Source organism: Dermacentor andersoni, chromosome 11 (genome assembly GCF_023375885.2).
Source record: "Dermacentor andersoni chromosome 11, qqDerAnde1_hic_scaffold, whole genome shotgun sequence".
In the NCBI taxonomy this organism is placed as follows: Eukaryota; Metazoa; Arthropoda; class Arachnida; order Ixodida; family Ixodidae; genus Dermacentor; species Dermacentor andersoni.
In genome coordinates this window covers 68,437,284-68,450,516 of record NC_092824.1, presented here as the reverse complement: position 1 = coordinate 68,450,516, position 13,233 = coordinate 68,437,284, and the positions used below count along the sequence as shown (strand labels likewise).

The window sequence follows — 13,233 nt, the reverse complement described above, 5'->3', positions numbered from 1 at the left end:
GCGAACAAGATTCTACAGCATATCGGTACAAGAGCTGGGGCGACTAAAAGGAGGGAGTCCCTCGACGAAATCGGCTCGCCCGAAACACAGTCGCTACTTTGCGCCGGACGCGAGCGGGAGCCAACGAGAAAACTCCATCCAAAACATTAAGGCACGGAACAGGCGGGTAGAAGAAAGGGGGGTATCCATTCATCGATTTTCGGAGCCAGGAGAGCGGAGCAGGCAGCAGGGCCGCCTGCCTGCCCCTAGCTTGCGCGCTCGGCAACGGCTCTCGCCCAGATGAACGTCAGACACGACGGGAAGGGAGGAAAGAAACAAATAAAAAAGAAATGGAACGAAATCTCGCCGCGGCCTGATCGGAGACGGCACGAGGTGGTGGACTTATGCGAGTTTCCGACTCGAGACTACACTGGCGAGATGCGCTTTCTCCCGTGCTCCGTCCGGCGAAAGGGAGCAGACAAAAGCGCTCAGTGACACTGCGCGAACCCCCCTTGCGCTGTTCGCGTCCCCAGCCGCCGGTCCACAACTTTTCACCGGCGGCGTGCTACTTCAAGCCTCGCGAGCAGCTGGGAGCGGAACAGAACAGAGCGGCGAGCGAAAACAAAAAAGCGGGCCACCTATACGTACAGCGTAAACACTCACCGCGGCTCCGTCGTTCGGATAGCCGATCGAGTATTGCTGTTCAATGCGACTACCAGCAGATCCAGCTTCCCTCCATGTCGGCGGACTTTCGACCACTTTCTGCAGCACGCCGTCCCTTTGCAGCCGGTAGAGCACACTGTTGATTGTCTTCTTGGGTTGCTTGATCACGCGACAAAGGTCCACGGTGCGCACATTTTCGCCGGGATGCGAGTGGAAGTAATTCAGCAGCTGAGTACGGACATCCCAAACGTCCACCATGTTTGTTTGGGACCCCCCCTATGAGCGGAAGGAAAAAAAAAAGAAAGTGCGTTGCTGTCCCTTGTCAGCCGGTGGCGCTGCGGGCAGCAGTGGTGGCTTGCTTGCTTGCTGGGCGCTTCTCCGCGGTGGCGGCGGCTTCGACAAAGCGAGGCGCACAAAGGGGGGAGGACGAAGCTTGCGGTGTCGGTGCGCGCGTTTCGGCGTGGGAAAACAGAGCGTGCACCGACTCAGCGCCGGCCTAGCCCACCCGAAGCCAGCCCCGGTGCCCACAGGATCCCACCTCGCATGGCGAGCTTTTCGTCCACCGCTCGCTGCTGCTGACCGAGGCGACCGTTGCTGCGGGAGCGGCGGCGGCGGCCAACGCAGAAGCTCGCGAGTCGCGACGAGGAGGAAGGCAAAATAGAAAGAGAAAGCAAGCCGATCAGCGGATTGCGCACTCGCGGGCGAGCCGGGCCAAGCCGAGCCGCAGGCGAACAAAGAGAGAACTGAAAGCTACCGACGCGCTCACACGAGGGCGCTAGCAAACATGTTTCATCTAGTTTCAGTGTCATATATCTATTAAGCCCGTATTTGCCAAGAAAGCTTGCAATCTCGGGGGCTGTACTTCTATTGCTGCAGTGCAACACTTCGAAATGAGATGGCGTAGTTTCCATTCCAAGTCGCACAAACAGAGAGCAAACAAGCCTAAATCTTCACTTTCGTTGCACAGAAAAATTATTTTGCACTTACAGTTGCTCTGTTCTTGCTGAAATTTTATTGCATTGACTGGTCTAAATTATTCAACATAACATTTGACACTGCTTGACTGGTTGGTGAAGAAAAAAACTGCGCCCCACGGATATGTTACTGCACTAGGCGATGCATGACCTTAAGATTTGTTTTCATTAGGGGTGAATAGGAGCGGCGTCGACGAAGACAACTTTGGATTTCAACGCGATGGCGTTAAGGACCCCGTGTCCCAGAAAATCTGGTGTCGGCACTGTAGCCGCCGTTGGCGTGCTGTGAGCGAAAATTGCCGTATATATTTAGGTATATGTATATTCCACGCCTTGCTATATCGCATGCAGTATACCATTAAATCACAAAAGTTGCTTATACTTCGTCTTACAATCTTGAGTTGTTCCTCGGAATTTTGAGATTAACATCCCACAAAGAAATGTCATGAAACAATTAAAACACCGACATATCACATGCCTTTTCAGTTAAATCTTCTCAGACTGAAATATTAAAAGTGCGAAACAATAACAGGAACCTGATAATTATGGAATTTTTGGTTGCGGCTGTTATTGTCTCCGGGATCGGCCCACGCGCAAGAGGCCGCATTTCTACTAGAAAGCTTGCCTTCGTGCATAGAGTTTGCCGCCAGCGCTTCCTGGTAAACAATACGGTTGCATAAGCTGCAGTTGCTGGGAAGCGTGATGAGCAGTCAGGATGTGAGGAACAAAGCAGCGGTAAGAGCAAAATTTTTTTCTGGGATTTTATTAGAAGAAGCGCACGTTTCTGTACATTGCATTCATAATGCGTTTCATGCGCCTCCAGTACAAAAAGGCATGGCTTTCGAAAGTTGTTACTGAGACTGGGTGAGTGATGAGAGTTGCGATATGGTGTTCTAGAAGGTAAGTTGCGACTAGAGTGTACTAGCATACGTAGTTACCACTGCGTCGAGGACTATACATACACCAACAGGGAGTTTCACACCATGCCCCTCCACGACGGCTTCAACATACCAATGGGGAAAAAAATCTTAACCGTGCTTTTGCGTAGTGCAAGCGTGAAACGTGGTTGCAAAAATTTAATACATCATCTCTATAATTTTATTTACAGCCGCCCCTCCCCTAACTTTTCCCCACAATAGGCTTCGAGCCATCCCTTAATAAAACGCCTTTATCATCATCATCATATACAGGAAGTTTTGAAACTAGTTATGGCGGCTAGTAAACGAAAGCATGGCCTTTGAGATTCGTTTTTGTTCTACTCCTATGTGAGACGTTGCATGGTGTGGAAAATGCGATTTATACCAAGGAGATATGTGGTGTATTCGCAGGCGTGAATTCTTTATCTTTTTCCGGTGACAGTTTTTCACCGGCTAATCACTGTTACAAAATTATCGCTCGGCGCAGAACGCGCTTACATGTATCAGAACTCCTTGATTTCAACACCACCGCCCGCGCTACGAGATCTCGGAGGCTATGCTTGAGCTTAAGTAGCGAGTGCTTCAGTTGAGGCCTCTAAAATTACGGCGGCGCACCGCTAGCAAACGGGCTGCCTTGTGATCTCGGATGGCATGACTTCGTTATAGTTTTACTATTGATGCTCCGTGAGAAACGTGATTAGCATTCTTTCTGACTAATGAAACTGAAAGCATCGATTTCTGCTTTTACATATGCGTGTGTAACGATATGCTCGAACTGAAACATGCTCGAACTGAAACTCGAGAAGTATACCGACGTGTGTATATTATGCGAGTGTGAAAAATGACAAATAAAGAAAAAGAAAGAAAGAAAAGAAAGAAAAGAAACTGTGCTGATACAAACAGGTATGCTCACAATTTGCGTTGACTAGGATAGAATAAAGATACAGAATTACTGCACGTGACAACAAGATTGGCCTCACACGGGTTGTTTACGTTTCTCACGCGCGCACTGAAATATTATTTTGGTGCAATTAAATCAACGTAGACCTCATCTTTCTCGAACTTGGGCAATCAGATTAGTGCCTAATTAGCAGCGCCGCTTATTGACCTTACATAGCGTTTCGTTTTAGCAAAGCTAAAAGGCGAAATAGTTACGAGGGTTCAGTTTCGATCGCGATCTAGCCAGCGGCGTTGACTAACAGCCAAACGTTTATCCTTTCAAGCAGCATCCATTCTTGTGACTCTGACAATGATATCTCCTTGGGTAGGAGTGAAATTTAAGGGACACCGACACAAGCGCTACCACTCTTCATGATGTGGAAAGCCTCAGAAATTAGTCTTGCGCGCTCGTAGTGGCATTTTGACAGCTGGTACATTGCGCAATCTTTAAAAAAGGGGCTCCCAGCCAGATTCAATGCAACGACAGGTGGATATAGCTTCCTTGCTTACGGACCTCATTTGAGTGCTCGCGCGAGCGGTCATTCACACAATGCCCCGTTTGTTCGACCGTCCTGCATAAAAGCGTCCCGAGGAGAGCCCCTCGCAGCAACAGGTTGCAGTAATTTCATAGGTGCACACTCAAAATCTGACGAAGATATGGTTAACCTGCACAGGCGTCAGGCTGTTGTTCACAGCCCCAAATAAGAATTGTAGTCTGCGCAATAGAAAGGCAGTCGCGAGTCCGACAATAATAATAATAAGAAGAAAAAGTCAGCAGCCTAAATAAGTATAGAAAGCACTTTGTTAAGTCCAATTGTAACGTTGTTCAACGGATACCTCTTTCCCGCGTACTTTTCCATGTCGGACAAACGGGGCGTGCTGTGAACGACTGCATGCGCGAGCACTCAAACAAGCAAATAAGACAGCAAGTAAAGAAGAGCTAGATTTCGTTATTGCATTGCGTTGAATGTTGCTATCAGCCTCTCTTAACCGATTGCGACATACTGTAAAAATACCAGGATGAGCGCGCACGACTGATTTGATTCGGAAGGCTTCCGCATCCAGAGAAGTGTAGAGACGCTTGTGTAAGCTTTCCTTCAATTTCGCTCCTTCCGCAGGAGATGTCATTCTCATCGGAGCGATTACATTCTATTCTACTACCCGCGTGCTCCCTTTATGTACTTTCTGTTTTTATTTTCTTGCGAGACACTTAGCTAGCCAACGCGGTTCTCTCTCCCTTTCTAATGTCCAGTTATATTGCGCTGTTCCCGCTCAAGTCCTTTGTAACACTCACTTGTGAGCAGTTAGAAGGCTGTCTTGAACGAACGATTACTACATCTCCAATTAATGCCTCGCCGAAACCAGAACTTATTCGTACACTCTATAATATACTCATATTAGTCTTGAAAGAGCATATGGGGTCCCATAATATTTTATGTGCGCGTTTTATTTCACGTTGTTATAAAGACAGTTGCACCTTTTGGGGTGTATATTTGCCAGACAACAATAATCGTCATCTGTTTTGCCCGCATTTCCTTTCTTTAACGCTGTGAGCCCGGCACTTCCCAGTAACAAACGGCATGCGCGTTATCATGACATAGCATTCCCGACCAGAAAGTAGCGGGCGCGTCGTTCTGTGGCAAATATACACCCCAAAGGGTGTAAACTTTTCTTAGAGCGTAAGAGTGTCTGTGACGTCATTCTCAATTCTATCGCCATTCGCCCCGGCGGCCACGCGTGAACAGATTGCTACAAACTGTAAAAAAATACCATGATGAGCGCGCACGACTGATTTGATGACCACCACCTGAACGCAAATGGGGAAGTGAAGCTGAACGTTCGCCGAAAGATTGTATATCTAAAATGTTTTCATACATGTGTTTAGAATACAATGGGCTCTTAAGAGGAAGCTTTAGCTCGGGCCCGACTCCCACGCGGTCTATCCAAATACATGTAAAAAGAAAAAAAACGCTTTTCTGAGATAACCGCTGGACCGATTTTAATAATGTTTGCTGCATTTGAGAGAGAAAGTTAAATTTTAGTGACTGATGGAAGCGGAATTTTAATTTAGGGCCTGAATTTTGCGAAAATAATTTTAACAATTCGAAAGTTCGAAAAGTATAGAAGCACGAAGTTTAAAAATTATTAGCTCTGCTTCAAGAACGGATGTCGCGCTTCTGTCAATGGCATCCATTAGATCATTCAAAGCGGACAAATTTCATACGTCAATTTATATATTACGTGAATTTGTTACGTTGTGCACAAGGGTTCTTCAAAAGCTGCATTCCTGTATTACTGACTTTTTTTTTTATATCCATGCCTAACATATCAATTTTGTCCGCTTTAGATGTACTGTTATATGCAATGCGCAGAATTGCGGTATCATTTTTATTGCTGAGTTACGGAGTTGTAAACCCGATAGTTTCGTTTTCTGGAAATTTTCGATGTTTGCCAATTTTTAATAAAAAATTGACGCACTAAATCTAAAATTCGAAACCAACAGTCGCTAGATGTTTAAGCTTTCCTTTATATGCAACAAATGCAGACGACGTATGCACCTGGCGGCAAAGCGGTAGCGATGCGGATATGGCGAATAGTGAAGAACCGTACGCAATAGTTGATCTCTCATCAGAATTGCGCCATGTTGCGCGTAGGCAGCCAGTCGCATTGCTCGCTCATCACTTGCGAGTTGGCGGGCGTCTCTCTCGGCGTGCCTTCTTCCTGTTGGGCTCGTGATTTCAGCTGTTGCACGAATGCCGATGCGTTGCGTCGCCGTCGGGTGCTCGAATGCGCGCTCGAACGCGGGCAGGTGGCTGTGCAGTACACAACGTTGAGCAGATGGAGGCCGGAACACGTCTTTCCTGTGCCAGCTTTCAGAGCGAAAGCGTGCACCGCGGCGCAGCAGGCAAGTGCGACGCGGACCAGTCTACGCGCTCAAAGCACGTAAACTGCAGTTGACGAAGCCGCGGAAGCTACAGTTCAGGAGCACAGTCACTTATACACATCAACATCTGCTTGGTAAAAGCTTTCCCGGGTTGACTATATGAGTACTATGTGCGGTGATGGCGCATGAAAACAAAAGGTAAAGTTCAAAAGTAAGTTGTATGCAAGGGCGATATTGTCGAGCGATCATTTCCATTAGTGCATCATATCATCGTCAAGACATTTCGTGCGTCGCTACATCGGACGCGTCGAAGTAGAACGAAATCCTTTCTGACACAGCGCCAGAAAGGAGCGCTAACCGTGCGCTGCATTTAATTGTCACGAAGGGCAACGCTACGCGGCGGCAAGCCATTCAGGAATGCAATGCCGCCAGAGCGGAATGGGCGAAGCTTTACCACGGCCGCAGTCCCGCCCGTCCGGCCGTTAGTTAACACCTCCATGGTTTACGCGCACTACACTTAGAACCGAGCTGACGCGGAAACCCCCCTAGCCCAGCCGTGCAGTCACCGCCGTGCCAAGCATCCGCTACTTATCGCCTTTTACTACAGATGGCGGTAGTTGTCTGATCGGTCAACGAGCCCGGCGCTTCTAACGTTGCCAGGCAGCGGCCGGTGAAGTCGGATACGCCGTGCTGAGACGCCAAGATCGCTAAGATGCGCTAAAGCGCGACGATCAGTTGTTGCCGCCGCGCTAGGGGACAAGCGTTTGTCGAAGGCGCAAACGCAACACGCTCCAGTTACTGCCACTTACTTTCTTAACAAAACGGTCATTTTATGCCTTAAAGGACAAAGTGACTGGAACGACAATGCATTTCTCCGCAAAGTTCGGGAATTAATATCTCGAAACTGGTGTCCTCCTGACAATTCGTTCCAAGGGGATCCGCCTTGCGAACTCCATGGCTAAAATGTGTAAATTGCAATACGGGCCATGATGTAATTAGTTAGAAATTTAATCAGTAATTTTTTAATTAGTCGATTATGCATATCAAGTTTTGTGCAAGTAGTGTGCGCCGATTCGAGCAGACCACCTCATGAACAAGAATTGGGTTATCTGCCACAGGCAACGTGCGAGAATTCTCGAAAGTGTTCGCTGAAGCACCCCATTACGTAAGCATCATTTCGTATTGAAAATTTCGTTGTTTTTTTAAATGATCATTTTTGAAAATAGCATAAAGATGATAGCATAATTTGACGCGAAGTGGCTGCACGCCTTAGTAGTGAATAACTTTTGTCAGAAGTTAAGCGAACTGTTGTTTCGGCAACGCAAAAAGACGCTTCCTCGTTGTTAAAGCATTCTTGTCCGGGGAGTGCGCTACGAGGAGTTTGTCTTTGGGTGGTGTACAACCTCCATAGAGAGAGAGGGAGGAGTGGTGGATGACAGCGAAAGAAAGAAGAAACGAAGAAACAGTATATGTAATTTTATGTATGTATATATTCTGTTCCCATGATACTCAAGTAATGTATTGGTCCTTGCCTACGCTCAGTGGGTTCTCAATTAAAAAAAAGAAGAAAAATATTTCTTGAATATATGTGTATGCATCTGGCCAATTCTTGTGTCACTGCTGGAGCGTTATTACTATTTTTTTTTTTCTGTTGCCGTACTTCTTGTGCGTGTCTCGTGGCCTGAAATAAAGTATTTTCTCGAAAACTCAGTTTGTCGAGTTCATTCAGTGCTTATTGTTGTGTCTTCAAGTACGCAGCAGCCTACTTGCCAGAACACATGTTTATTGCCACTTGCAATACAACGAAAAAGAACCACAAGACACTTACGTGATCGTCTTATATAGCTATACAGAGCTACTAATCAGTGACATCACACACACACACACACACACACACACACACACACACACACACACACACACACACACACACACACACACACACACACACACACACACACGCACACGCACACACGCACACGCACACACGCACACACGCACACGCACACACGCACACACACACACACACACACACACAGGCACGTGCGTTCTATCTCAGATACAATTCAAGACCTCAGTGAAGACCGAGTGCCACTACACGTTCTATCTAAGGGGTGATGACACAGCACTTATGTTTCATGAATAGTCTTTCACAAACTGCAAACGTTTCCACAGGCCGTAACTGAATGAATAAAATCGCACCGAGTTTATTGAACGTACTCTAACTACCGTTTCTTTCACTGCGCTCTTTTCGGTCTCATTAAATTGTTCTTTAGATGCAGCGTTTGACAGCATCACAAAAAAAAAAAAAAAACAATTTTCTTGCGTGTGGTTTGATAGTGCGGGCATACCTGGGTGAAACAATGGATGTCTTGTGGACGAAAGAACCCTTTTATTTTGTACGTTGCAGAATAAAAAGTCGCAGTTTCGCCCGAAAGGCGAAGCATGGATTGCGATAGCAAATGAGTGGACAGCTATAGGAAGTAATGACAGTAGTTTTCTCGGCCGTATACACATCCGTAAACATAGGCACATTAACTAAATTCACAGGCACGGAGTCTCGCGCGCACAAGCAAACATGGACACATCTCACTCGATGACCGCGGAAACTCGCTGTCAAAACGCCGGAGTGCGGAAGCGAGGCAGCAGCAGCGAGCGAATTGACCTTCGTGCTGCCTCTTGGCATCAATGCGAACTAAGCCGCAAGAACACAGCGAACGGTGCAATCTGTACCAGTCGCAGATGCCTTTCAAGATACAGCGCGGCCCGGGCGCAGGGCCCGCGGCGACGATTTTATCACCCTTGGACTTTATACGGGACATCACGGCGACGCCGACGGCATAAGTGCGCCTGCAGTGTCCATGTGATTGCAATCACAATAAAAAGGGCGAGGCGCGGGCGGACGGACCTCCGTCACCCATATCCAACTGGCGTGACGTCACGGCGACGTACGGAGGTATTGCAAAATATTATAGATGGTGCTATTTCTCTCCGGCTGTAACGGCGGCTATCATTCTTGCGGTAGATGCCAGATTGCACTTTAGCGGCCGCAGTATTTCTAGTATTATTTCTAGTATATTTCTAGTAACCTTTCTAGTATTTGCCAAAATGAATATTTCGCGCTCAGCACATAGTTATTGTATTCTGCAAGGCCTGAATGTTAGCCGCTATCATCATTATCGCATTACCGTACGCATCGAGCGGTACACGCAGCTAAAACGTCTTCGGTCATCGCGGTAGGTTGGTACGGAATGGTAATACCGTACCGTATACCGCACTTACCGAACCGTAATACGGCACTGCTAAAACTATCTAATGAATGAGGACACGTTTGTTACTGCGAATTTGTTTTATCGTAATATATTCATCTGCAGATTCACCAGTTCTTGTTCATGGCTCGGCGACGCATTAGGCACTAGGCGAAGACAAATTTAGGTGCAAGATTATCCAGCAAAAAGTACCGGGGTTTATCTTATACCGCATGGCGCTCTCTGCAAAGAAATGCTTTTGAAGGCAGAGCCCTAGATAGAGTGCAGAAGAACGCATTGGCAGAGTGGCCAAAGCGACAGCCTCGGCGTTTGCGATATAGATATATAGATAGTGCAACGACCATGTGCCGAATGGCAAGCTGCGCGGTCTCCCTCCGGTGTCATAAAGCACGGGAACGGTTGCGTACGATCTCACCATACGGGAAAGCGAGCGAAAAAGAAAAAAAGTTACGCGTATACAAGGAGAGAACGAAATACGAAAACAAAATTATTCTCACGAGGAAGCGGGCGAAAAGGTCACGCGTGCAAGGACAACAACGAGAAAACAATTATTCGCGCAGTCTTTAGAACTGCATCACTTAAGGCTCGCTCACACTAGGCCGGCCCGACACCGATTTATGCCTGCCGACTGTCGGTGACAGCGATTTTTACTTTCGTGTCGGCGCCTCTGCCACACTGTGCCGACGCCGAGCTCTCCGCCGACCGTCGGCAGATTGTCGGCGTCGGCACTGTGTGACAGAGGCGCCGACACGAAGGAAAAAAAAGACGCTGGCGCCGACAGTCGGCAGGCATAAATCGGTGTCGGGTCGGCCTAGTGTGAGCGAGCCTTAAGTGGCAGTGGTGGCTCTGCTCACGGCCATGAGACTTTCGCTCACGTGCCGTCAGTGGCTTACTGCGGAGTTGGTTTGATTCGACAGCTTGTTATCTCCGGGTGTAGTAGCTATATCCATGCAAATTAGAAAGCACGCATAAGGGGAACGCAAGAAAGAGAGCCTGTCGCGTACAAGTAATGTCAGCTGATTTCTGGTCAGTGATATTGCAAGTACCAAAAAGCTTCGTCGTGCTTAGAAGCTTGTCACGATTGCAGCCATAACGCGGGAAGGAAACAAAGGTCAGGCAAACAGGCTTTACTTCAGCGCAAGTTTAATCGGCATATAGAAATGTCCCGTAGTAATAGGATTATTTATATCTATCCAAATAACTTTATAATATGAAATATAAGCAGCATTTCTGCGGTATCAACTAACTACTGCCGAAGCAAAAATACGGCAAGCAATGTGCGAACACGCAAAAGGTGTGATTTCAAGCACTACGGAACAGCTGCTGAACAATTGACACCCAGCGCATTGATAACAAATGTAATCTTTAAATGCACGGCTCTTCAGTGTGCCCGATCGGAGGCCGGATAGACAGATAAATATACATTTAGCTCAGGAAAGTGCGTGAATTACTCGAAGAATGCTATAGTAGCAATAATAATGCGCAGCAACCATCGAAGATTGTCAGTGTAAGCGAATAGTCCGAAGGAACGAACGAGCGTGCGAACGAACGATTGCTTTACTTGCCGAGTCCGACCACCACGGACCACCGGCCAACAACGAAAACGGTCGAAGGAGCCAGAAACTATTCACTTTAAAATAAATGAAGGGCACAGCGTGAGCGTGATCTAGATTCGTTTGCTGCATTCATATCTGCGACGTTTCGCTGTCTGTCTGCATTGTCTCGCTCTTCGTCATCATACGCTATATATGTTGTATTGTCATAAACGTTCGTGCATCAACCATGCGATGTCACTTTGAAGATATGTATGCGCGCGTGTCATGTAACTATATAAGTGCACTTTGCCTTTATCAGAACCGGGAATGCTGTTGTTCTTTCCTATATGGTAGCTTGCCGAATAAACCGTTCATCTGTTGCGTTGGCTCTTGCCATGGTCGCTGCGGACACAACACAATGCGTCATGTTTTGCGCTGGTCGAGTCACAGATTCATTTATAACACGCTGCTCAGGAAAAACTATGCGCGTACTGAATGCCTACAACAGACGCATAACCATTGCGGGGGCAAAGCCGCGGTCGTGGAATGAGCAATACGCGTAAACTCCTGACACTGACAACATACAAACGCGTACTCTGCGCGACAATTCATCATCAGCGTATATTCTATGTCCTGTCTGCAGGACGAAGGCTTTCCCCCTGCGATCTCCAATTACCCCTGTCCTGCGCCAACTGATTCCAACTTGCGCCTGCGAATTTCCTAATTTCCCCACTTAGTTTCCCGCCCTCCTCGAATGCGCTTCCCTTCCCTTGGCGCCCATTCTGTAACTGTAATAGTACATCAGTTATCTGCCTTTCGCATTACGCGGCCTGCCCAGCTCCATTTTCTTTTCGCTCTCTTAATGTGAACCATAGAATATCGGCTGTCCCCGTTTGCTCTCTGTTGCACACCGCGCTCTTCCTGTCTGTTAACGTTGCGCCTCACATTCTTCGTTCCATCGCTGTTTGCGCATTTCTTAAAGGGACACTGAAGGTTAATGTTAAGTCAATGTGGACTGTTGAAATACCATCCCAGAAACCTCGAAACGCTTGTTTCGTGCGAAGAAGGGACTTACTTTAAGAGAAAATGCGTTCTAAAGCGTCGGGGTACCTCTAGCGCAGTTCAAATCACGCGCCCTCCGATCGAGGAGTGTTGACGTCATGGTCTCACAGTAACGTTGCGCCGTCGGTGAGTAAAACGGCTCCTGCAGACGGCGCTATGGCTTTTCTGTACAAAACGCAAAACGCGCGGCCAGAAACAGCCAAGACAGATCCGACAGCAGCGCGAAAGCGGAACTATGGTGGCTAGCGGAAGGGAAAGCGCGCGACAATAAGCTGGTTCTTTATTTTATGACGTCAACTTCGGCGCTCGTTACAATGGACGACCCTGACAATGACACATCGGCTCGCGATGCTGGGCTCGAGTTCAGCGATTTAAGCACTGATGAAAGTGACCTGCTGCTGAGGGCTCGCGCTGCCGGCGTCGTTGCGTACTACTACGACGGCGGCCTGCTTTGAAAGGCACTCCACGCGACTTCAGTAAGTCGGCGTTGAACTCGTGATCCTCTGGACGAAAGGGCAGCGAGCACACCACGTGATTTTTCGGCTCTTTGCCAGCGCGCTGTGGCAGAGGTACTTCACTTAACCACTTCGAACGGAGAGGTTCACTCGTTGGCACACAGTGATAAGTAACGTTGGATTCGCCGCTACAAGTGCTGCCCTTGGCCAAGTTCCGCGGACTGTTCGCGCATCCCACGACATCACATGGACGTGGCATTCTCGCTGCTTGTTCCAAATGCAAGTTTCGCGAGCCAGCAGGACCACCGCAGCACGACCCGATAAAGAAACAACTGAAACTCCAAAGCGCGCGCGGCGCAATGTCAAGCGCGCAGAGTCGAGCGAAAACGAAACCTTTCGATCACCCATAGTAGTCAAGGGTAACGTCAAAATGTTATTTTTTCTTAGAATCGAATAGAAGTAGACAAGTAGCATTTTGTTCAGCCTTATAATAGAATGAAATGATCTTTTTAATACGAGTAGTTGAGTACTAGTGACATAAATTATGATGAGGAGT

The 13,233-nt window shown here is 47.7% G+C and overlaps 1 protein-coding gene across 1 annotated transcript in view; it reads right to left on the bottom strand.

The window, feature by feature from the left end:
• Positions 1-1,311, bottom strand: part of LOC126517605 (uncharacterized) — a 66,408-nt gene extending 65,097 nt beyond the window's left edge. The window contains exon 1 of the mRNA XM_050167374.3: positions 643-1,311. Coding sequence (XP_050023331.1) covers positions 643-900 — 258 coding nt within the window. The 5' untranslated portion in view covers positions 901-1,311. The remainder of the gene's footprint in view (positions 1-642) is intronic.
• Positions 1,312-13,233: the final 11,922 nt, after the last annotated feature.